The sequence below is a fragment of the Artibeus jamaicensis genome, unplaced genomic scaffold, assembly GCF_021234435.1.
Source record: "Artibeus jamaicensis isolate MK-2021 breed Jamaican fruit bat unplaced genomic scaffold, CSHL_Jam_final scaffold_584, whole genome shotgun sequence".
Lineage (NCBI taxonomy): Eukaryota > Metazoa > Chordata > Mammalia > Chiroptera > Phyllostomidae > Artibeus > Artibeus jamaicensis.
In genome coordinates, this window is record NW_026522048.1 from 10372943 (window position 1) to 10398983 (window position 26041).

General features: G+C 35.0%; 1 protein-coding gene across 3 annotated transcripts in view; it reads right to left on the minus strand.

Annotated features, from left to right (window-relative positions):
* PTPRQ (protein tyrosine phosphatase receptor type Q) overlaps positions 1-26041 on the minus strand; it is a 253107-nt gene that overhangs the window by 139003 nt on the left and 88063 nt on the right. For all 3 annotated transcript variants that reach the window (XM_053658806.1, XM_053658807.1, XM_053658805.1), the window contains exons 28-35: positions 23675-23855; positions 22140-22301; positions 21856-22035; positions 21140-21247; positions 20719-21000; positions 9184-9366; positions 8678-8779; positions 3117-3237 (exon numbers count right to left, since the gene is read on the minus strand). In XM_053658806.1, the coding sequence (XP_053514781.1) occupies positions 3117-3237; positions 8678-8779; positions 9184-9366; positions 20719-21000; positions 21140-21247; positions 21856-22035; positions 22140-22301; positions 23675-23855 (1319 nt within the window). The remainder of the gene's footprint in view (positions 1-3116; positions 3238-8677; positions 8780-9183; positions 9367-20718; positions 21001-21139; positions 21248-21855; positions 22036-22139; positions 22302-23674; positions 23856-26041) is intronic.

Genomic DNA, 26041 nt, shown 5'->3' on the forward strand with positions numbered 1-26041 from the left:
GAAACAATAACATTTGTACATCCTTAAAAAATGTCTAGCAAGAAAGAGCAAAAATACAGCTTTTAATATTTCACTAGAAACCTCAAGTTAGAAGACCAAGAGCACTCTTATACTCAACAATACTCCCTCTATTGGTGTATCACTCATCAGCCCAATTTGGCCCAAATACCCCCTTTCTACAATACTATTGATCAACTTCTTGACACAGTTTATTCAAATTCCCTCTGAGCCTTCATATGCTGTTTCCACTGAGATGTTCTCCCAATGTATGAATCGATCTTTATCACCTTCATTCCAAAATGAAAGTGAATTCATGAAACGTGAAATGGCCCTTATCCCATTCTGATTATTGATCTTATCATATACTCAAACCATCAGGTAGTTTTAAAAGGGTGAAAATCTTTTAGAAAACTGGAAGAACTAAGACTAAACATACTTTTTAGCATACAGAAGGCCACTTTCAAAGGTAAGCTTTTATGTTATAGGAGAAACTATTTGAGTAGTGACTTATGATTTTAAAAGTTGCATTAGAATTGTTTGACTGCCTAACATACTGCTAGGCAAATATTTTTAAAATTATTTTACATGGCATATTTTATCTCCAATTAGTCTACAATCATTTCAAAGTTCTATATATTTTATATCTTCCCAAAGAGTTTAATAAACATCTGTCAGAGTAATTGATTCAGAATTGCTTTCATTATTACTGCTAAGAAAAGTGCAAAACATTTCAAAGCCAAGATCTGCACAGGAGCTAGAATTTTCAGCATCATTTTCAATCCACAGTGTTTTAGCTAAATCTTATAGACCATTCACTCAGAAGCTTTATTTTAAAGAGAGAAAACTACTGTTAAACCTCGTGGACAATATAGAAGTAAAATTGCTAAACAATCCAAGTTGAATTCTACCATAAATTAATAAACTTTACATCAGTTTACTTAATCCACAGTGTATTAGAACAGGAAGACTACAGTACTCTGATAGAAATTTATTTATTTAATAGCAGTTGCTTTAAGAATGTAAGGATTATATATCATTTGAAAACATAAAAGCATAATTTATTAATATAGCTGAGGAAAAATGCTTCTTTGCCATCTTGTTGGAAGATAAAATTATTTCATAAAGCAAAATTTAGAAGAAAAAATTAACTTAAAATGTAACGGATTAAAGCAGATTTCTGGACACACCAAACACAAACCATATATGACTCACAAAATAGTGGATATAAAATGATTACACATTATCCCTCATGAGCCGTTTTGTAAAGAAGTATTTATGACAAAGAGAGAAGTCATCAAGTATAACAAATGTAATAAGAAGACTGCATTTTGCAGACATACTGAAGAGTAAATATTCAAAGATGGTTTTTTTAGGAAATAGTAATTAATGGAACAATTAAAGCACTACAAGCAGAATTATGAGAGAAGTATGGACCTCTGAAACAGGAATCCTGCCAATAATGATAGCCACCATTTATAAAGTATTTTAAGAGAACTGTACAGATCATTGTCAGAGTCAAAGCTCAAACCCCCATTTCTCAGACTCTAGACCCAAATGGATTATATTATAATACCCACCTCCAATTCTTCCCAATAAAACATATGACAAAAATCCTCAAAAAGCATTAGTGATTGTGAAAGAAGCCAGAATTAAGACTATTCCTTTTACTACATGAGCTAAAGCTTTCAATAAGTATTAGTAAGAAGATGCTAGAAACTTTTAACTGCCTCTATTTTCTTCATTATTATTAATATATATTTCAGTCTGTTACAGATAATATCCTTGAAGATGTTAACACGTTTTTTCCATATTTGTTTTTTATGTGATCTTATCTTACTCAACCTGAGGCATCCCTTGTCTGCAAGAGCATCACCACTCTCATGGTAGAAATTCAAAGAGACAAGTTAGAAGTCAATTTCTAACTCTTAAAATATACTCTTAATTCATGCATCCATTCAAAAATACTCCCTTAATTATGAGCCAGCTAGTTTTCTGTTCATGGGTCTACAATGCAGCTATCCCTTGAGAATGTAAGCTCCATAAGGGCAAGGGTCATATATGGGTTTTCATTAGGCATGTAGGTACTCCTTCAATATTGTTAAATGAAGGGATAAAAATGAATGAATTGATGAATCAATGAATACAGTAACAGAGGGAAATGATTATCTTCTTCCCACTACTTCTCTCCCCTCTAACATCTCTCATGTCACTCTCAATTTCACCATGACTAGGCAAAATAACTAGAAATTAGGCTTAGGAGGTGTAGTCCTACACAGCAGTCTGCAAAGAGTTTGAAGACAGATTAGAAAAAAAGAAAAATCTTGATTTGGGAGAAAGAAGAGATTTTAAAAACCTATCGTAGCTTCTCAATGCTGGATCTTCCAAGCCAGGAGTCAAAAGTAAGAAATGCCTATGTTCTATAAAGTATTGTATAAAATGTATTTTCTGAGTTGAGATATTTAAAATGCACTAGTAACTATGATACATAACTGATGAATCTTTTTAACAGCGTTAACATTAGATGAAAATTAGGATTTTTATCTACTGAGTTTTCATGAGGCAGTATAGCCATGTTGTTTAATTGACATGAGATACAATATAGGATTTCATCTTTTCACAAATGATGCATAAATAGACAATCAAGCAAAGGTGCTTAGAAAAAAATAAATCCACTGCTTACATCTCCATGAAAAACTGACCTTAAGAGATTCTCAAAAAATATCTTTTAGTTTTAAATTTTAGTTAAAATGATTATGCTCAAGGAAGCTTTAAAACACAGTAATACAAAGAATATTTGTGTCAAACTCTACAAGAGCTAAGTATTCACTTAAGTTGATCAGTCAATAACTTTAAAGAGAAGAAATTTAGTATAATTATGCATAATATATACTATCTTGTTTTAACTACAAATAGTTATATTATTTGACAATGCTTGGATCTCTACACAATATGGGAAAAACTTTGTTTTTAACAAAAGCATATTAACTAGCCTATTAATGATCAGGTTCTAATGTAGTATCAAATCCTAAAATTAAAAAAAAACTGCATTCCTATTATGTTACAGATTAATACTTGTTCTCAGAACTATTTCCAAAGAAGAAAAAAAAAATTCTTACCAGACATAAACTGTGTAATAGAGGATAATGCCATTTGGCTCCAGGGGTGGTTGCCATGACAACTTCACAGTGACACCAGACAACTGTTTCACAGAGAAGTCATGGGGGGGAGAATCGGGAGCTGAAAATTTAGAGTACAGAATAATTTATTTTATTAAGCATATATCTAAAAGGTTAAAATGAAGATGCACAAGATTTTTATTATAAGCTTTCTGGTAAATGAATCAGGTACAGTGCTTTCCTCCGTGGGCATGGGAGACTGACGTTTACTTTCCAAATTAGATGATAAAAGAAGATTTTGCATGGTGGTGTTAGAACATCTGTTTCTGTGATTCAATGGAAAAAAACATTTCATGAGAAAAAAGAACAAGGGCTATGTCATAGTGATTCACCTACTGCTTAAGTACATCTCAGTAAATTACTGTTCTCTAATAAAAATAAAACTCTGTGGTGAATAAAATATAATACACAGTAAAAAAGCACCCCCCCCACCAAATAAAAGTAGACGGGAAAAATCACACATCTAAGTAGTGGGAAAGTGATAAGCATAACACTGGGAGAGCAGTTACAATGACTGACCCCACGATTAAAAACTATATTCCTCAATTTCATTTATGCCAATAAAATGTAAAGTAATATTGGAATCTGTTCGCTTAGTCTTCCAAATTGAATGGTTAACAAAGGAAACGCTGATGAGGCACATAAACAGGAAAGTACTTCTAATTCTTTCTGAAGAATTCTAATTCTTACTTCTAAACAATGTAAGGATTCAAATACTTTAGCGATTCTACACTGAATAAGCATTAAAACATATTACTGTACACTAGCTAGCCAAGTTTATATTTCCATTTAGATAAAACATTTAGAAAGGTATTTCTCAGCAACTATACCAGTATAGTAATGTCTTAGAATATTGATATGTAACTTTGGCATACAAAAGGATATTAATTACTAAAACTTCGATCATTATAGTTTTACATGGAAAATGAACAAACAGGGGGCTAATAGGAATTCTGAGAATTTTTGACATAGCTGAATAATGTTAATACATGTACACACCATTTTTTTCCAATAATTTGGAGAAAATGCTACCTGAATTATTTTAATTTTTATTTTCTGAGTAATCTCAGTTGTTGTTTATATACATACGTCTCTGTGTGTGTTTTCATTGTTGTGGTAACAACAATTTTTACAAAACAATGTTTATTGAGCAGAGAAAAGGCTTATGAGAGGAGTTGTAAGAAATAATGGTGACAGCTGTATTTATATTTTCATTAGGTATTCCCACTGGCACTATAATAAAAGTGCTATCAAATACTGATTATCACAGGAATCCATATATCATTTGGAGATGTCTGTTTCCCAAGACATGCATTAGCTCTAACTGAGAACTCTCATTTGTCAAAACAAAAGCCTATGATATTTTCCCTAATGTCTTTGCAAAACTTAATTTTTGTTTATTATTGAAAAAATATTTCAATAAAAAATAACACTGATTTAGAATATATGTTGTGACTGAGCATTTCTTTCTATACTATGCTTTAAGATACTTATGTGAAACATAATTCTTGGTGTTTTACCTTTAATCTTTCTATATTTTGAGGCATTTTTATGTAAAACTTTGTACTGCTTAATAAATGTAATTAACGTGCCTATCTAAATAAAACACTGCGTATCTACAATAGCAGACTGTTTTAATAGTTTTGGCATTTGTATCCTAAGTTACAATCCAAAAAATATTGAAAAATTAGAAAAGCAAATGCAATATCTTTTGCAATCTATCCAATGCATCATGAGAGAGTATATGAGAGTACATGCGATGGGCCTTCATAAGGCCCCTACTCTTTCTGCCTGGTGTTACCTTCCTGATTTTTCACCCTCCCTCTTTACTCATGTTGCTTCAAGTCACAGCTTAGAGATCACTTTCTCAGCTGCACTTTCTCACATGCCTCAGAATAGCTACAGTCCTTCTTTGGTCCTGGTGAATAATTTTAGGAAATTGTTATACCAGTAATTAGAATTATTAAAATTATTTGTTTACATATTTGTTAAATCTCTTTCTCTCCTACTGAACTGAAAGTTCATGAGGACAAGGAACTCTTAATATCCAATTAAGCAAACTTTCTCAGGACTTTATCCTTTCTTAATTTCCTTGTAATTTTTGGGTAAAGGGATATTGTTCTTCACCCTGTTCCTTAGCAATTGCATCCATGACTTGGCTAAGGATTTCGATGAAAGTTTACCTTGACTTTGTGTTTCTGGCAGCCCAGGTATTCAGATGTGTAGTATAATTTGAAACTATTGACTTGAGAGGTAAAAAGCTCTGCCTGTTGGAAATAGATGTTCATTACTGGCCCAGGTTCCTTCATAAAAGATCTCAAAATCTCAGAACAATTTAATTAGATTAGAAATAAAGAAGTGGGCAAACAATGACAGTTTTACTTCTCCCCTTCAAATTTAGGTGCCTTTTATTTCTTCTTGTCTGATTTCTGTAGCCTAGCCTTCCAGTACCATGTTGAATAAGAGAGGTGAAAGCAGACACCCCTATTTCATTCCTGATGTTAAGAAAATGGTATTTTTTCTCTACTGAGTATGATGTTACCTATGGGTTTGTCATATGCGACCTTTATTATGTTGAGATTTATTCCCTCTATTGACACTTTGCTGAGAGTTTTTATCATATACGGGTACTGAATTTTATCAATTGCTCTTCTGCATCTATCCTATGATTTTTATCCTTCATTTTGTTTATGTAGTATATCACATTAATTGATTTGTGGATATTGCACCAACTTTGCATCCCAGGAATAAATCCCACTTGATCATGGTGTATGATCTTCCAAATGTATTGCTGGGTGCACTTTGCTAATATTTTGTTAAGGTTTGTTGTGTCCACATTCATCTCAGATATTAGCCTATATTTTTATTTATAGTGTCTATATCTGGTTTGGGAATTAGATAATGCTGGCCTCATAAAATGAGTTTGAAAGTCTACTCTCCTCTTGAATTTTTTGAAATAGTTTGAGGAGAGGCATTAAGTCTTCTTTGAATATTTGGTAAAATTCACCTGGGAGTCTTTTTTATTACTGCTTCGATTTCACTACTGGTAATCAATCAGTTCGGATTTTGTGTTTCTTCTTGATTCAGTTTTGAAAGTTTTATGTTTCTAGGAATTTATCCATTTCTTCCAGATTGTTCAATTTATTGTCATACGGTTATTTATGATATTTTCTCTTAATTATTTTTTTCTGTGGTTTTTTATTTTTGTTTCTGATTTTATTAATTTGTGTCCTCTCTCTTTTTTTCTCATTTCTATTTTATTTATTTGGGTGCTCTCTCCCTTTTTTTTTCTTGGTTAGTCTGCTTAAAGGTTTATCAATCTTGTTTATCTTTCCAAAAAACAGCCCTTGGTTTCATTGAAGATTTGTTTTTTTAGACTCTATTTATTTCCCTCTGATATGTATTATTTCCTTTCTTCTACTCACTGTGGTCTTTTCTTGTTCTTCATTTTCTAGTGCCTTTAGGTGTAAGCTTAGATTGTTTATTTGAGATTTTCTTGTTTCTTGAGGTAGGCCTGTAATGCTATGAATTTCCCAGTTAAGACTGCTTTCTCTGTGTCCCATAGATACTGGGTTGCTGTGACCAGGTTGGCTATTATCAATAAATCAACAAACAACAAGTGCTGGTGAGGATGTGAAGAAAAGGAAACCCTTTTGTACTACTGGTGAGAATGTAGATTGGTGCAAACATCATGAAAAACAGTATGAAGTTTCCTCAAAAAATTAAAAATGGAACTGCTTTATCACTCCAATGACTCCACTTCTGGGAATACATCTGAAGAAATCCAAAACACTAACTCAAAAGAACATGTGCATCCCAGTGTTCATTGTAGCATTATTCATAATAGCCAAGCTAAGGTAACAACCCAAGTGCCCATCCATAGACAAGAGGATAAAAAGATGTGGTGCATATATACAAGGGAATATTACTCAGCCACAGAAAAGAATGAAATCTTACCATTTGCAACAGCATGGATGGACCTAAAGGGTTTTATGCTAAGTGAAATAAGTCATTCAGATAAGGCAAATACCATGTAATTTAACTTACATGTGGAATCTTAAGAACAATATAAATTAACAAACAAAACAGAAACAGGCTCACTGATATGGAAGACAGACTGATATTTGCCACAGGAAAGGGGGAGAGGAGAACTGGGTATGAAAGGTGAAGCCATTGAAAAGTACAGATTAGTAGTTACACAATAGTTATGGGGATATAAAGTATAACATAAGAAATATAGCCAATAACATTACAATTACCATGTAGAGTAAAGCGGATATATGAAGGAAATATTGAGGGGAACAGTATGTAAAGCATATGATTGTCTAATCACTATGCTATACACTTGAAACTACTGCAAAATAATATTACATGTAAAGTATAACTGAAAAAATTTAAATTAAAAAATCCAAATTTGGACAGGTAAGTTTTAGTGGAGAAGCAAGCATGGTAAGTAGAGACAATGACTAAGAAAGACTAACCTCTATAGAACAACCCAGAGGACCCTACCACCATGCTTTGGTGAAGTGATTTGGTTGAGGTGAGACAGTGAGAGGCCTGGAATGGGAGAATAGGGTTCCGAAGACTTCATTATGTTGAATAACATAAGTCAATGCAGAGAAAAAGCCTTCTTTCTAGGAGTGTACAATGCACATTTTGTCCTGATGAATGACTAGAATCTGAACATCCTCAGGGTACAACCTAGCTTGCAGATTAGGAAACTTGAAAGAAAGAGGAAGCAGAGATGCTTTACATATACTTACACTATTTATAGGCCCACCCCTCATGGCAACATGGCTTCCTTTTACAGAAAAAATTAATAGTCTCCAAACACACAAAGTGTAAAACACAAAATGCAAATCCAAACCCAAGGGTATTCCCCAAAGGTAATTTTCTAAGCATGATACATGCTTCTAACTTGGTGAGGTACTGGTGTAAAGCAGTCTTGGTAGTACAGTTGATTTTATTCAGGTTGGAAGAGGTATGTTTAAATATTCAATAGGAAGGCTATTAACATTTGGGAATACCATCTTGCAATTATGCAGCAAAACTGGAAAACAGCCTGAATTCATTAGCAAGTAACTCTAATTAGATATAAAAAACTGTTACAGGTTGACATATCAGAATCTGCTACAAAACGTATGTAAATATCTAATCTTATGAACACAAAAGCTGAAAAACATAGTTAGCATAACTAATACGTTAGCTGACGTTCAAACCATTCAAACCAAAATTTTAGCCTTAAAAACTCTGATTAAAAAATACTGGTAATTTTTTTTACAGAGCACAGATGACTCCAGAATAATGCAAAGAAGCACTTATTGAGCATAAATCTGACTATGTGAGCTCCTTTTACACCATGGCAATGAAATCTACATAGTACTGGCATGGCTCAAAAGGGTAGGGGATTTTTTTTTTTTTTTTACATTATAGCTTCATCTATGTACATGGCTTTTGAAATGCGGTGAACTCAAAATGACTTTATCTACTGCTACACTTACCATCTTCTTCTGTCAGCACACTTATGGGTGCACTCCGGACTCCTTCACCTTTGAGTGTGCTAGCAGACACCTCAATCACGTACTGCGTATATTTCTTCAGTCCTAAATAAAAATTAAATCAACAAGTTGAGACTTAGAAAATATCCTGTAATAATAGGCACAAGGCAAACTATGAAGGGTCTCAACAATCTTCCAAAAGTAAAAGCTAAATGAAAATGTAAATCTTTGAAAGAGTAACTCCTATTAAGAAGACAATATGATATAGAGTAATATGAATGAGGGTTGACCTAGAATATTCTTTTATGTCACCTGAAATAAACTCCTAGTTTATTTAATCAAAAGACCAGAGCTTTCATAGCCTGTATAAAACTACTCATAAATACCACTCATAGTATAACAAGGTAATATTTTGTGGCCACTCTGTTAATATAAATCTAAATATACAATATTTATACAATATTATAAATATATACATATATGTAGATATATATATATAAATTTTTTACCTTCAATGCTGTGGGTCAAAGAGGTTGTATCTATAGTTCTTTCCACATTTCCATTACTTCTCTTGAGATAAATTGTATATTTTTGTATGATTCCATTGGGACTACTTGGGGGAAGGAATGATATTTCAATCTCTCCAGAAGAAATATTTTTGCAAGTAATATTTTCTGGTGCACTATCAGGTACTGAAAGAAAACAAAAATGAAATAAATCCATGAAACAATTCGATCCTAAAAACCTATTCTACTGAAGTTTTCATCCAAGTGTACTAGGATGTGATTGTAATACATATCTTTTTTGTAATTACTGTATTGCTGTTCAAGTACAGTTGTCTGCATTTACTCCCCCACTCCCTCCCACCTCAGCCATCCCCACTGCCCTCCCCTGATCCCACCCACCTTGGTTTTGTCCATGTGCCCTTTATAGTTGTTCCTGAAAACCTTTGTAATAAATATCTTAAATGAAATAAGGTGTGGATACATTATACACAAAAAATGATGTAAGAAGAGATTTTATCTCAATAGAAAATCTGTAAAATCATTCATATGATGATTTTACAGAATAATGACTACAGGATGATATATTAATTAAAATGGTTGTAACTGTATTACGCTATCATATACTACAGAACACACAGATAAAAGAGGGTTAAAACGCTTAAAATTATTCTGTCTTTCATTAATTATACATATATATTAAAGGTTAAAACTTAGTTTTGGTCTAAAACAAGATCTATGACAGGCACGTAATTTTTCCTAGAGATAAATTGCATATTATACATACATACATATACATATATAACCTAGCAGCAAAAGAGTTTCCTAAGGACATAGGATATAAGTAAATAAAACACTAGTTTTTGTATCTACTAATATTTTTAATGTATTAAATGGTCATAAATAGTTCTCTACATACATTCAAATATTAACACTACATGTGGTATTCCAATTCTGGCAAAATATTGGAATTTATACTTTAAACTGAATGACTATCTTAATTAAAATATTTACCCGGGCCAGGTGGCTGAGTTGGTTGGAGCATCGTCCCTTATGCCAAAAGGCTGCATGTTGCATGTTGTATATTCCCAGTGGGCACATACCTAGGTTTGATGCCCCATTGGTGTGCATACAGAAGGCAACCAATCAATGTTTCTCTCTCAAGTGGATGTTTTTCTTTCTTGCTGGCTCTCTCTCTCTCCCCCCCCTTCTTCCCTCCTTCCGTTCCTTCCTTCCCCTCTTTAAAATCAATAAACATATCCTCAGGTGCAAATTATTAAAAAATTAAAAATAATTAAAACATTGCATAAAATTAAAAAAGATTTTTCTTTAATTACTTGCTGAGTTGACAGGAAAGCTAGAAATCTGTGGTGGCCAAAAAACCAAAACAAAGTTAAGTGAAACAGAAAAATACAGTAAAAACAGGTATTCAGAGATAGAAGCTGGTAGTAAAGCCAGCTTTGCCTTGGAGAATATTGGTCAATCCTGGTAACTCTGAGTTTCTGTATTAATAGCTGCATAGACTGCCAGAATACCTTAGACCAGAAGAAGGATAAGGGATATGCCTACATAAAGAGATAGAACCTCATAGCAATGCAATTTCAACTAGAACCATTATATTGGACAACTCTAGGGAGCACCCTGAATTCTTCTGGAGAGCGCCACAGAATTCACTGTGAGTAGTAAGTCTTGGACTAGTGCAATGTAAGTTCATGGAGAGAGGGAAGTAAACCCACTACATAAAAGAGAACAGAAGAGAAAGTTTTTTCTCTTGCCACTCCTCTTCATAAAGAGATGGGAAAGAAAGAAAAATTATGTAGTTTTAGAACTGCAAGTCCATCCCTATGAACCTAGTGTGGCCCAAGTCCATGCAGCCTGTACAGCATGAATTTGAATTAAAACAAATCTGTAATACTGAGTTGCTAACATTCAAAAGCAAATAGCATAAAGTTTCTCTGAAGAAACTCAATTTCAACTCAGAGCACATAAATTTCCCACAGATAAAGTTTCAAGTAATATGAGCTCACTGATAAAATCACTAAATACCCAAGTAAATTAGGCACCAATAGTTAAAGCCAGAGAAGAAAAAGAAAAAAATAATACACACACACACACACACACACACACATTAGACTTCAAAAGACATCAGCTATTGAACTTACTAAAGAATAAAAATATGAATTTTTAGTATATTTCAAGAAATAAAACATTTGAAAATATGAACAAAAATATTTAAATAATAAGTTCACTGTTGGTGGGAGTGCAGACTGGTACAACCATTATGGAAAACAGTATGGATTTTTCTCAGAAAAATAAAAATCGACCTGCCTTTTGACCCAGCAATTCCACTGCTGGGATTATATCCTAAGAATCCTAAAACATCAATATCAAAGAACCTATGCACAACAATGTTCATAGCAGCACAATTTACAATAGCCAAGAGTTGGAAGCAACCTAGGTGCCCATCAGTAAATGAATGGATCCAAAAATTGTGGTACATATACACAATGGAATTCTATGCTGCAGAGAGAAAGAAGGAGCTACTACCCTTTGCAACAACATGGATGGAACTGGAAAGCATTATGCTGAGTGAAATAGGCCAGGTGCTGAAAGACAAATACCATATGATCTCACCTTTAACAGGAAGCTAAACAACAAAACAAACAAGCAAGCAGAAAAAAAAAACAAAAACAAAGACACTGAAATAGAGAACAAGGGGATAGTGACCAGAGGGGAAAAGGAAGGGAAGTTAAGGGGAAAAAGGGGGAGGGATTTGGAGGAACAAATAGGAAGGACACAGGGACGAGAACTAAGGGGGGTGGAAATGGGAGGGAGGTGGGGAGCAAGGGGCGGGGGAGGCTGGGATGGGAAAAATAGACAAAAAACTGTACTTGAAAAATAACTAAATAAAATTTTTTTTAAAAAAAGCATAAATAACCAAGCAGGGGTGAAAGAGAATCAGACAGACTTTCTAGAACAAAAAAAATAAAATTACTGCAATTCAAATTATCTTAATCTAACAAAGTGGATTAGATAAGGACAGTGAGAAATTTAGCAAAAAGAATGATAGTATTGAAGAAATTATCAAAATGTAGCTCAGAGAAAGGAAATATTTAAAAATATAAAAATGGTAATTAGACATAGAGGTTATAACTAAGAGGGTCTAAGGTGATAGAGTGAAGAATAAGAGATATTTGAAAATATAATAGCTGAGACTTTTTTCAAAATCATTGAGAAATATGGAACTTCAGATCAAGGAATTCCAATAACTCCCAAGCAGAAATTCTTTAAAAGTCATATTTAGACAATTCACTGTGAAAGTATAGTGTGCAAAAAAGAGATTATCTTAACAGCAACAGAAAAAGATTTATCATCTATAGAAATGACAATTAGGCTGACACAATTGAGTTTAATTGAAAAACAACTGGAATTCTATACCCAGAAAAATTAATAAGAACAAAATAAAAACATTTTCAGACAATCAAAAACAGAGAATGCATGTCATCAATACTGCATTAATAAATAAAATTCTAAACAATGCACTCTTGGCAAACAAAATATTTTCTGGAGATGAATGACCATAGTTGCAAAGGTAATGTTTAAACATTGTCTTCATAGAACAATAATAATAATGTTTAATTTGGGGGATTAAACCCCATGGCAATATAAACTAAATATGTAAATATTATTGTCCTTAGAGTCCTGCTTTTAATTATTTCCTTTCAAAATAAAAGTGAACCTTTAAAATTAGTATTCTAAACACATTGGATATAAAAACTGCAACTAATAAAGTTAGTAAACTAGAGCAATAGAATTCTGAAGTCTTGAAGTATTCTGAAGTATTAGATACACTGTCCCCTTGCTAATTGCTACCTGCTATCAAGTATACTGCAACAAAGGCAGACTTTATAGAAAAAACTGACAAAGAATTTTGATAGTTCCAAAAATTTTGGAAGGTTTGTAAATCAGAACATAGTTTGATGTAGCAATATAACCTACTATGCCTTCCCAAACACCTCAAATCTCCTCCTGATGCTGTGTTAACCTTCCAACTTTCACTGAAATCTTGGACGTGCTGAGAGCACAACCTCTTAGCCCTCTCGGGTAACTGGTAACCATCTGCTTTTCTCCATAACCCCAGTAACCATAGTACCTAGGAGATGTTTAGTTGTATTTATTGCTCCTTTTTACTATATTCATATCTTTTCTCCTTCCTACCTGAAGAACTCTATGAGCTACACTTCCTTAACACAGTAATCTAGTATGAAATTTTATTTTTTTAATAATGTAATGTTTTTTTGGCTAAGTAGCATTCCATTGCATAAATGTACCATCCCTATTTACCCACTCATCTACTAGTGGACACTGCTATTTGCAACAACATAAATGGGCCTGGAGAGCATTATGCTAAGCGAAATAAGCCAGGCAGTGAAAGACAAATACAATATGATTTCACCTGTAAGTGGAACCTAATCAACAAAACAAGCAAGCAAAATATAAATAAGGGAAGGGCCATCAAAGAACATGTATAAAGGACGCATGGACAAAGCCATAGGTGGGTAGGAAAGAGGGTGGGAGGCGGGGATGGGTGGTGCGGTGGGCTGTGGTGGGGGGAAAATGGATACTGAACTTGAACAATAATAGCATATGTAATAAAATAAAGAATATGATGTAAAAACAAGAGAAATAAGCCAGTCAGAGAAAGATAAGTACTGTATGATTTCAATCATATGTGGAATCTAATGAACAAACTGAACTAACAAGCAAAACACAGACAGACTCATAGGTAGAGAGCAGGCTGACAGCTCTAGGGGGTCGGGTTGAGGAGATGGAGGGATGAAGCAAAAGAGACAGAAATAAATAAAGAACTCGTGGACACAGACCACAGCATGGTGATTGCTGGGGGAGGGGATGGATGAAGGTGAAAGATGGTATGGGTAGATAAATGGTAATAGAAAAATACAATAAAAATGTTTTAAAAATCAAAATTATGAAAAAAAGCCATCTAGTGATACTGACACTTTTCTAAACATCATAAAAATTTTACCACCTATCTGATGGACTTCCTCCCTACCACTCAGAGATGCCAACATTGATGCGAATATCTGTCCAGGTTCCAGGAGTCTGCATTCCTTGATCTCTGCAATCCCAACAGTCTTTTCCTCTACCTCACCTTAACCACTAGCTTCTGTAGCAACACCCAAAACCTTGTCATTACCAGTAACCACCAGTACTCCTCTCTTTGGCATCCCCTTTCTATCTTTCCAGCTCACCAATTCTTATTTTGTCAACTGAACAATTATCTTTCCCTCGTCAGATCATTGTGGCTATCATCTTCCTACTTCCTCAGGTCAGAGTCCATAACCTGTCACTAAAATCTCTCCCTAGCAATCTCCATCAACTCCTTTTTTACCCTGACTTTCCTGACAAAATTCCAATTTGGATTAAACTAAACTCAGTGCTGGTCCCACACCAGCAATGTAACTGCTGGAAATGTCTGAATAAAACACTATGTCATGCTGACTAGTCTCATTTAAATTTATAACCTTCAATATCCAATAAAATATTTTTCACTGTCTGGTAGCCGGTGTGTGTGTGTGTGTGTAATTTAGTTTCCCATTCTGTTGTGTATATTTTCACCACCCTCTCTCTCCATAAACACCCAATACTCCCCCCATCCTTGTTCAAAGCTGATAAATTTGTCTCTCAGTTCATTGAGAAAATAAAAACATTCAGAAGAGAACTACATTTTCTTTCTAGTACCAATTTTCCTTTAATTGCCTTCTCTTCTGTCCCTTTCCAAGGCCTGGCCCTCCACTTCTGGACTAGTTCCTCTTCAGCTACCTAGTCAAATGTTTTAGACCTGAAGTTATTTCCTCTTTGTTGGATTATTAATTTTCTTTTTTATTGAATAATTTCTATAATTACATGTGAAAGCACACATTATATTCTATTACAGTAAAAAAAAGACTACTGTCCTTTCAACTATTGATTCTATCTTCTGCTTCATAACAAAATTCTTCAAAATTTGCCTTTACTGCTTTTATCCATTGTCTTACTCATCATTCTCTCTCAGTTCCTCTTCAGTTAGGCATTTTCCCTAAATTTTTTCCTTGAAACCTACTGTTGCAAAGTCATCAATAATCTCCATCTTGACAAACCATTAATCAACTCCATGTGCCCTCACCTTGCTTCACTGTTAACAACAGTTGACATAGGAAATTATTTCTTTCCACCTGAAAATCTCTATTCACTTGCCTTCCATGATCTTGTCCTGATTTTCTTCCTACCTCAGTGTCCGCTTCTGCTTAGTCCTTGGCTGGCTCCCCCTTGATTTCCCCCAAGTCTACAGGTTAGACTGCCCCAGGACATAATTGTATGCTTCTTTTCATCTCCAGGACACTCACCCTGATGTGACTTTTTCTCAGCCCTTGACTTTGAATATCAGAGATACAGCAATGCCTACAATTTATGTATTCAACTTTGCATTCTTTCTCTGACTTTCGAACACATATACAACCTCCTTCATAACATGCATTTGGAAATTTCAACCATGTTCAAAACAAAACTACTGAATTCCTCCAAAGTGACCTTTTGACTAACTTCCCCACTTCAGTAAATGGTGCCATCATTTTTTACCCAGATATTCAAATTTAAAAACTAGTAATATTGATTCATCTCTTTACTCCCAAATCCAACATATTTAGCAGCAGCCTTCTAAAACTGCAAATCATACCAGCTTTTTGTCTCATAATTCTCTACTACCTTCCCATTAAAATTAACCAAACTTCTTACATCAGCATCCAAATCTCTCCATGGTCCACCTCCGTCTGTCTGTCCCTCCTCATCTGCTAATCCCCCCCCATAACTCACATTGCTTGAATGACAGAAATATTCTGTTCTTCCTCAACTATATAATGTATCTTCACTTCAGGGACTTGGCAATTGCTGTTTTTCCTTCTGAAACTTTTCTTGCTTATCCTCATCTAATTTAATTCTGTAGATTATCAATATCCCTGGGTACATATAACATCCTCAGAGAGACTTTTATCAGTCCTCTACCTCAAATACCTGCTCACCACTCTATGACTCTCTCTTTCCCTCATATTTTTTCTTCAAAAAATTTACATCTTCCAAAAGTCATATGTATCATTAGTTTACTGGCTTTTTCTCTGTGGCCCTTCTAAGATTGTTAGGTTCCAGGAGCTAGGAACTTTGTCTTACGCACTGTGGTACCCGCAGTGCCTACTAGAGCTGTAGGACATGATATGGAGTCCATGCAATCTGTTCAATGAATGAATAAAGAGTTCGACATCATATAAAATGTATTAAAAAGGGGAGAGAAACTCACAGCTAAGGGAAATAAGTAAAATTTAATTGAATAGCTAAGAAACAGAGGAATTAGTGATGCTATGCTTGAATTTTATATTTCAATATAACTTCTGATTTTGAAAAATTCTCATTGGCATTTTCCAAGTTGTCCTCTGGAGTTGCCTGCCTGCTCCCAGTAGTCAGGATATACATATGCATCCCTGATGCAAGCTGATATCCTTTGCATCTTTATTCATTAATCCTCAGAGAACAACCAGTGTTGGATCTTCAGGGAAAGTAAAACAAGACGGACTTCATGACTTACTAATTTTAGAAAGTGATGATGAACTCTTCAGTTTTCTAAAATAGCATAGTGTTTCCAATTTTGGAAGCAGTATGCAAAATAGATCACTCAAAAATAAAGGTAATTAGTATAGTTAGTTGAAATAAGCTGAATCTATGTAAAAATTAAAAATAAATAATTTAGTTTGTGATGATACTGTACTAAAATAGGAAGAGGAAGTTACCTTGAATATGCCAAAAGATTATTGTTTGGCATATATAGTTTTAATCTTATGGAGATAAATTAAGAAATGCTATTAATTAATACAAATTTATAAAGTGCTACACAAAATTTTAGTCAACATCTAAGTTACTATCCACTGATGGTTGTTGCCCAAACTCAGACATATTCAAAACATTTGGTTAAAGGCTCACTGTAAAAAAAGTGTTATATTTTAAAAAGGAAAGAAAACGCCCTGGCTGGCATAGCTCAGTGGATTGAGCGTGGACTGTGAACCAAAGGGTCACAGGTTTGATTCCCAGTCAGGGCACATGCCTGGGTTGCAGGCCAGTTCCCAGTGGGGGACACATGAGAGGCAACTACACATTGATGTTTCTCTTTTTGCCTCCCTTTCCCTCTCTAAAAAAATAAATAAACCTTAAAAAATAGGATTTACTTCTGTTTCACTTTAAAAAAGGAAAGAAAATATATGGACCATCAAAGGGTAATTTGCATAGAAACTTAAGAGTTCTTTATGTGATTATTGCACACTATATGAGAAAATATAAATTAATCCCGTTTGCTTGTCAAACTGTGCATTCTATACTTAAAGCACACATAAAAACATATGTGCACACATGAAATCGATCTTGTGTTGATCTTTCCTGCTTGAACACAAGAGTATAGTATTCCATTTCCAAGCATTAATTAACCCTGATTATCTAATCGAGATAAAACATTTGAACAAATAATGTTCTCCTATTTGTAAGTAGCAGCATTAACACATGAGTTAGCACATTCCTTCATTTCTTATAAATCAATAACAAAAAGTGGGCTCTTGTTTTTGTTTTTTCTTTAAGATTTTATTTATTCATCTTTAGAGGGGAAGGGAAGGAGAGAGGGAGAGAAATATCAATGTGTGTTTGCCTCACATGTGTCCCCTACTGGGGATCTGGCATGCAACCCAGGCATGTGCCCTGACTGGGAATTGAACCGCAATCCTTTGGTTCACAGGTCCACGCTCAATCCACTGAGCTACACCAGACAGGCCCAAAAAAAGTGGGCTCTTTTTTTTTAATATAAGAGTAAAAAATAAACCTATAAGCCCTGGGAAGAGATAGTTGCTCTTGAGCATGTCCTGTTTCAGATGACACCTTGAAACTTTATTTAAAATTCTAGCTTCCTTTTATTCAGAAGGAATTCAGTCATTTTAAACATGATCTAGGAAAAGTAACTAACATAGACCCCATTGTCCACCATTTTTTTCTAGATGGAGAATGCACAGACCTCAAAAGTACCCTAACTTAGGACAGAGAATTAGAAATTAGGAGAGTGGACATTGAGCCCTATACCCTATTATATGGCCTCTTTCGCTTCTGAAATGTCTAGTATAAGGATAATCAAATTGCTCTCACCCAAGTGGGTGAGCTAGTTAACTCTGCCATAAGTTGTCTCCGCCTTCTCTACTTCGTCACTAGCTCAGGAGCCCTGAATGGCTGGCTCACCTTCAAGTCCAAACATTACTTCTCATCTATTATGATTTTTGAGTCATTTTATTCAAATATCCCAAGGTGTTCTTATCTACTAAATATAGAGGTCTATGCATTTTCTAAGGCATCTTCCAAAAATAAAATTCACATTTTACATTGCATTTCCAGTTGAATTCTTATGTTCACTTACATTTTTATTTTATTGTTATTCTTATCTTAGAGTTAAGCTCATACAAGAAATAACAAAATAATAATCAAATTTATTTTTTAATAATAAGTAAAACAACTGTACACATTTAATAATTACCTAACAAAAAATTTTTATACATAATCATAAAAATAAAGTGTCCTTGATGCTGTGACCACTATGTAGTGAAACATTTGATAAGCATGCGTGGATATGCTATTGTTTAATATCACAGCAGGATTTTTTAAAGTTCTTACTTTCCTTTCCGATGCTGTTCAGAGCCCAAAACAGCAAAACATCACTGTAACAATGAACAGAAAGATCTTGGATATACAGGGTCCGGCACAAATAATGCCCCCTTTTTATTACAAAATCCTAAGCATGTAATTCTGTAACATAAGAGTATCACACTCAAGCACACCATATGACATTTTAGGTGAAATGTTCAAATTGCTGTCCATCTTGTGTGAGACAGTCACGTACCCCACCAACCACACTCCAGCAGGCCTTACTTCTGCCGGACTCTGTATATGAACAACTTACTTTATTGATGGTTTCTAAAACAGCATCAAGCACTGTGAAAGGAAATGGACTTTGGAGGCAGATGGATTGGGATTCCAATTCCAATTCCAGTTTCATCCCCTACCCACTGGATAACCTTAAACAATTAAACACCCACCAATTAATATCTACTGTAGTTGGGTAAAAATTCATTTTATTCAACAGAGCTACACTGCCAGTAGAGCTTGGCATATTGTAAATACTTATTGAAAGGATGAAAGCCTCAGATCTCTATTTCTCATTAGGCAGTGAAGGTAATAATGCCTTACTGCTGTATTCTTGAATAAAACGGTGATTGTTGTGACAGCCAATGGCAGAGCCTGCGGCACTCTGCGGGGGCTTAAAATCTGCTTGTTTCTTTCCTTGACTGGGTGTAAAATAAGATAAAACAAGGCCTTGTAAAGAGCAGATATTTTTCTTACAAAATTACTGAAGTACATTATCTATAAAAGCAATGAGACGATAATATGTACTTGAATATCAATTAGGTTTTACTTTAGGGGAACTTTTGATTATGAAAAATGCTCTTTTAATCATTCTCTTGTTCCTGCAATTATAACCAATGCCATTTTCTATGGGCATTGTGTCATCTGTTAATTAATTTGTGATCAGTTTCAAAGGGATTCTTTTGCTCAAAGGTAAGCTGCTTTGCTAGATTCCTTGATCCTCCAAGTCAGCAACAGAGTCATACAGGATCTGGCTGAGCTGTATAGAGATGCTGATATTTGGGCATTGTGACCTACACGAACAGCAATTCCGCATGGTTCCACCAACTGCTGGTCAATAAATATTTATTTTTTACATGTAATACTGAAACAGTAACTTTAAATTTAGTTGTTAATTCTCAGCACACACTATAAAGTTGGCTTAAGAGTGATGCTCTAATAAATGATTAAGATCATCAGGCAAAATATCTTCTTTTGTGCTGTTTGCTCTTGCATCAGGGAAACCAAATGCAAGTAACTCCTCGCTTGCTCACACACCACACGGCCTCTGTAGGGACTGTAAGGTCCCCCTGTCCATTCCACCTGACTCCTTAAGATCCAGGTCAAACGCTCCCTCCTCCTCCTGGCTTCCCCAGGAAGCCCTTTCTTGTTCTCACTCTGCATCCATATACATACCTCATTAGAATATAGAAATCTGTTCTTATGAGTATGTCTCTGCTTTTACCTAATTTGAAAGCAAGTTGTTACCAACTTGCAAATTTGCAGGTACATTGAAAAATGTCTTTAGTTTCTCAAGGCCTTTCATTTGTAAAATTTGCTGATTTTTATTTTGGAGTTCCCTTATACACAAATCATACTTTTAAAGAGTTTGTTGCATGGTAAGCCTTTCCCCACACTTTTGTCAGAAAAAGCAAATAAATTCCTGGATCACACAAAATGGAATAATGAGGGGTTTTAGGTTAAGTAAAATAGAAACAATATAGCAATTGTCAGACACGTTTACTTTACCAGTATGTATTATTAAGTGACCAAACAAAAACTCACCAGTCTCAGCTGTCCGTATAGACAGTAAAGAAGATAGCTGATTGCCATGACCCAGTCTGGTGTACGACCTCACAGAAATGTTATAGAGGCTGTAAGGTCTTAAGTCCCTTAAAATTATATTTGTTGTTGAGGTGTTTTTCATAAATAAGGTATCTACATTTTTATAGAGAACTTCATAAGCAACAATAATCCCATTGGGTTTCTCGGGTGGTAACCACTTCAAACTTATTTCATTTGCAGTAACATCAGTAGCTCTCACATCTTGAGGGGCTGATTCCGGTTCTGGAGGAAGAAAAGAAAATTTTAAATACGTGTATTTTTTTTCATGGTCATTGCTTCAGACACTGAAGGGAGCATGAGGTGGGTGGCAGCATGCGACACCACTTGCTTTTTCTGTTAAAACCACACTGGACAGTCTTACCATCTTCTGGTGTTCTCACAAAGATATCATTTTCTTCAGACAAAGAACTTTCTCCAACATGGGTTGAGGCACTCACTCTCATTTTATATTTTGTGTATTTCTTTAACCCTATAAAGACAACAGGCAATCCGCTTAAATTCCTTAAAATGACACTCTTAGATTAATGCCACTGGACATAGAAATGGTGAAACTAATTTATTTGGGAGACGGACCACCCAGGCCAGCCTCCTTATAATCCCAATCTCCTAAAATTCCTTGGGCTTGAGGATCTTCCCATGTTGATGATGTTTTAGTTCTTTCCTAAAATATTAATAAATAATTTTAGTCTGAAAAATAACCTTTGGCACACTGGAAGGAGTATAGTTGACTTGGCACAAACACCATACCAGCTGGTTACTTCAGCAGATTTTCACGTTCATTCCTTCAAGCCTTCAATACTGACTTATTTCAATACGCCAGGTATAAAATTTCCTGGGTTAAGCATATTCCTAAGATACTTGTGATATGATGGTTTTACCTCGTTGCAGATAAATATAAAGGAGAACACACATTTACTCAAGTTCTTTCTTCACCTATGTTTAAACATACCCATGGCAGCACAGCAAAACAAAATCTGGAAGGAAGACACACATGTCCTGCAGGGCTTAAAGCACAAAGAGATGCATATTTTCCATCAGAATATAAATGTCTTTTTAAGAAGCAAAACTTCATTCTACCTGTTATGAGAAAGCTGTTATCTACAGTAGTCATCTGGAATGCTCTGTTTGTATCCAGTTCCATTGCGTAAATTGTGTAATGAGTTATTTTTCCATTGGGATATTCTGGAGGATCCCAATATAACAAAATAGATGAAGAACTAATATTTTTATAGTTTATAATTTGAATGGAGCTTGGCACTTGAAAAGAAGAATGAATAATTAATAGGGATAAAAAGAAAAAGTATTAAAATGTGCAAGAACAACAATTGCGGGCAATTATTTCAGAGGCAGTACATTCTTACCTTGCTCAAGCGTCCTCACATGGAGAACCGTTGGTGGTCCTTCTCCCATGATGGTGAAAGCAGATACACTAATCATGTGCTCAGTGAAAGGTACGAGTCTCCTGATAACGTAAGACAGCTGTTCAGCAGCAATGTCAATGGTATACTGGTTCCATGTAGCTCCTATTCAAAATCATTTTTTTTTAAAAAGAGGTGTTTGGGTTCATGATCAAAATTATTTTTGCTCACTCAGTAAAATCTTAAAACTGATTTCAGCTTATTCGTTAATTTCTCCATGCACTCCTTTATATGGAAGGTACATGTATAATTAATAATATGCTGAATACTTCCCAACAATATCTATAAATATTTTGTGCTCATAATGCAGTTTTGCTAGTTATTATACAGTATTCTGGAACATGAGTAGGTATGTTAAGAAACTATAACTTACTCAAAGGGACTAACTAGGAATTTAGTCTGAAAAGACAATAGGCAATGATATTGAATTGAAATAGTATATCATTGCTAGATTGTACTGTGAAAGAGAGAAATGAGGCTTTATATTTGAACTGGAAATTCACTATACCTTCACTAAACCCAGTGGTATTTTAAAGCAAGCCTGTGTGGATAACTGATAAATCTGTCTGAACAAGGATTTCAAACAATGTTAGATTTTTTTTGTTTATTTAAAACTTGTGCTTCTAGTAATGTTAATTAGCAATTAGGCCAAATTTGAAATGTTTGAGGAAACATCTGTATCAGAAACTGTGGGCCTCTTAATTTGCAGCATTGCCCCCAGTGCTCTTTGCACAGAAAAATGAATGAATCGGCAAATGAAATAAACATGTACTGAAGGTAATGTGATTTGCTTGTCTGATTCTAACATCAATAAAATAACACTTTAAATTTGGAACAGGACAAATACCAAATCAGAGAAGAAATAAGGGAAAATGTTGTTCTCACTTAGCATTCCAGAAAAAACAGAGATACTTTAAATCTGTGTTTTCTAACCAACTAGTTTTAATCTGCTATGTATGACATTCTTCTTTTAGAAACAAAAAGCTCCACTGACCCTGAAGAGCAAGTGTATACACTAATGACATCACCACGTCGTCGGGGTCACCTACACCTGTTTATCACTGCATGCACTGGACTTGTAACTTTCTGACCTATTTACCTTTAGTGACATCTGAAAACCTATTAGTCAAAAGCTGCAGAGAATGTGAGGCCTGTAAATGATTTGAAGATATGTTAATCCCTCCCCATCACACCTGCTTTGGCAACTGTAATAACTGATTGTCTATGCAGCTTGGCCAGAGACTCTAGGGTGCTACTTTCTCTAGGAGGAAGGTCAGATGGGTTAGCAGGGGCCAGCTTCTGCCTGTGTGGCCTTTCCATTTGCTGCATGAGGTTATCCAACAGTTAAAGAAGAAAAAAAATCTGACTCCAGCCCATGAACCATTAATAATGTGGTTGAACTTTAAGCTAAGGTTCATATCTGTGCTAGCTAGCACTGGTGGTTTAAGTACTTCATAGAACGTAAAAATTGCACCTACCAACTGTTGAATGCTGGTCTTCAACTCTATTCCTCGCAGGAAATTTGTTATGTGGATAAGTGTTATACATAACTGAAGCAATCGCGTACAGGTCAGAAGATATCTCTGCTGAGCCCTCAAATAATTCTGCCATCGAATCTACTGTGTTCACAGTCTCTGGAGCGATGGGGTCACTTATATACTGTAATTAAAAATAGTTGCTTGCAAAGGCTGCTTATGAGCATTATACTTAATAATGACTTCACTCAAGTATTAATTTAAGGAACTAGTAACTTTGGAACCACGCTTTTAAAAAAGATACTATTATTTTCATGACTCCTATCTCCTTCACAATCCAAAATGTAATTCTGAAGCTGCTAAAATCCTGCATCATTGTAACACACTGTGATCACTACGATCTTAAGAGACCAGTACTGGATTGTAGGAAGAAGCAGGCATTTGTTTCTGACTTCAGGTATTGTAAACCTCAACATCCTCATGCAAAGATTTCAGGACTAAAATATTTTAACTGCTTCCTTTACCCACAGAAGGAAAGCATTCTAGGCATACTGTTTTATGCCAGGTGTGAGAGGACTGCATGACTGCTTAATACATGTCAGTAACAGGAGTTTATCTCTGATTGAGTGAAGTTACAGGCATGAACAAAACTGAATGGCAATGCTTCTCAAATGGATCTCTTCTGGGATATTTGCAGTAATTGTTGCTGTTCCTAGATCCCATACGTACTTGACACACATCAAGTTCACCAACAGCAGATGTTGAGGTAAAAAATATCAGGAGCAGATTACAAATATTTAAAAATTTTTGTTAAGATGACAAGAGGGCTGTCTTGCTTTTCCCTCTCCACACAGCGTAACTGGTTGAAATGGAATTGAAAAAGGGTGTTTTGGCCAAATTACTATTAGGGAGTTTGCAGGGATTGTCAACCCTAAGAATAAGGTTAAATATTAATCAATGGAAATGTTGCTTTAAGAGACTTAATGACCAAATGCAATGTGTGGTCTGTGGATTCACACTAGAAAATACCTAGCAATGTAGGCTTTGAAGACAATCAGGGAAATTTGAATATGATCTAGGTATTAGATGATACCAAGACAATATTAGTAATTTTGTTAGTTGTGTCACAGGTGGGCACTGGTAACCAGATTCCTGGTGATTGAGGACAAAGAATTGAACTGAACACACAGAGTTTATAGCATAAAGAAAGAGAGAAGATTTATTAAGCAATAGTATACTCCACAGAACATGGGAGCAGGCCAAGTGAACAGAAATTGATCTGGTGAGCTGGAGGAATTCTATTCTTATAGGGTGGAAGCTTCCTGGATAGTTTTTGGTGGGCTTCTATTGCACATGTACAAGTAGTTACATTTCAAAGCTACTGCACATGAGGTCTCCCATGATTTTTCTTGATTGGCTACTGGAGGAGGAGGCCCCACAATGTCACTTTATTATAATGCTATTGTAATGAAGCAGGGGTCATGTAAAATCTTCTGCAGAGGTGCATTCTTGAGTCCCCATGATTCAGTGCTTTTCCAGAAAGCAGGGACAACTGGTTTTAGAGGGTCTCTGTTTTATATGGATGCCCTTTATCTTAGCCTTGCAGCACCTTTGGAGTCTCCTCCTGACTATCTCCTGCCTCAGTTGTGGTAATGGAAATGCTGAGTGAATTAAAACATCCATTTCTTAGAGATTTGCAATTAGTTAGATATGTAGGAGCAAAATGTTGTGAAGTCTGTAATTTATTTTAGAACATGTTCACAGAAGTAGCAATAACAGAAGAGAGCTGAGTAAAGAATGGCAGAATGTTGATAATTAGTCAATCCTGGTGATGGGTAATTGGGAACTCATTATTCCCTTTTCTTTACTTTCTTGGCTGTTCAAAATTGTCCAAAGTAAAACAGTTTTGGGTACAAGAAAATAGTTCAAGAACTACTCTCTTTCATCTACTCCTTTTCAAGTTATGCTTCAAAACCCAGCTAAAAAAAAAACCTTTTTATTTAAAATACACCCTATTTGACAGTGACCAGAGGGGAAAAGGGAGGGAATTTCAGGGGAAAGGGGAAGAATTTGCAGGAACAAGTATAAAGGACACATGGACAATAACAAGGGGGGGTGGAAGCAGGGGAGGGAGGGGGGGAGGGCTGGGGGAGTGGGCTGGGATGGGGGTAAAAGGCAGAAAACTGTACTTGAACAACAATTAAAATGAAAAATACATACATATACCCTATTTATTCTCAGTTGTAATTCATAATTTTGATTTTATTTATTTATAAGCTTTGGTACAGCTGTCTTTTAATTATCTTACATGCTTGACTGGGATTGTCTTTGCTCATAAAGCCAAAAAAGGGGTTTTTCATTTCTTAGTAA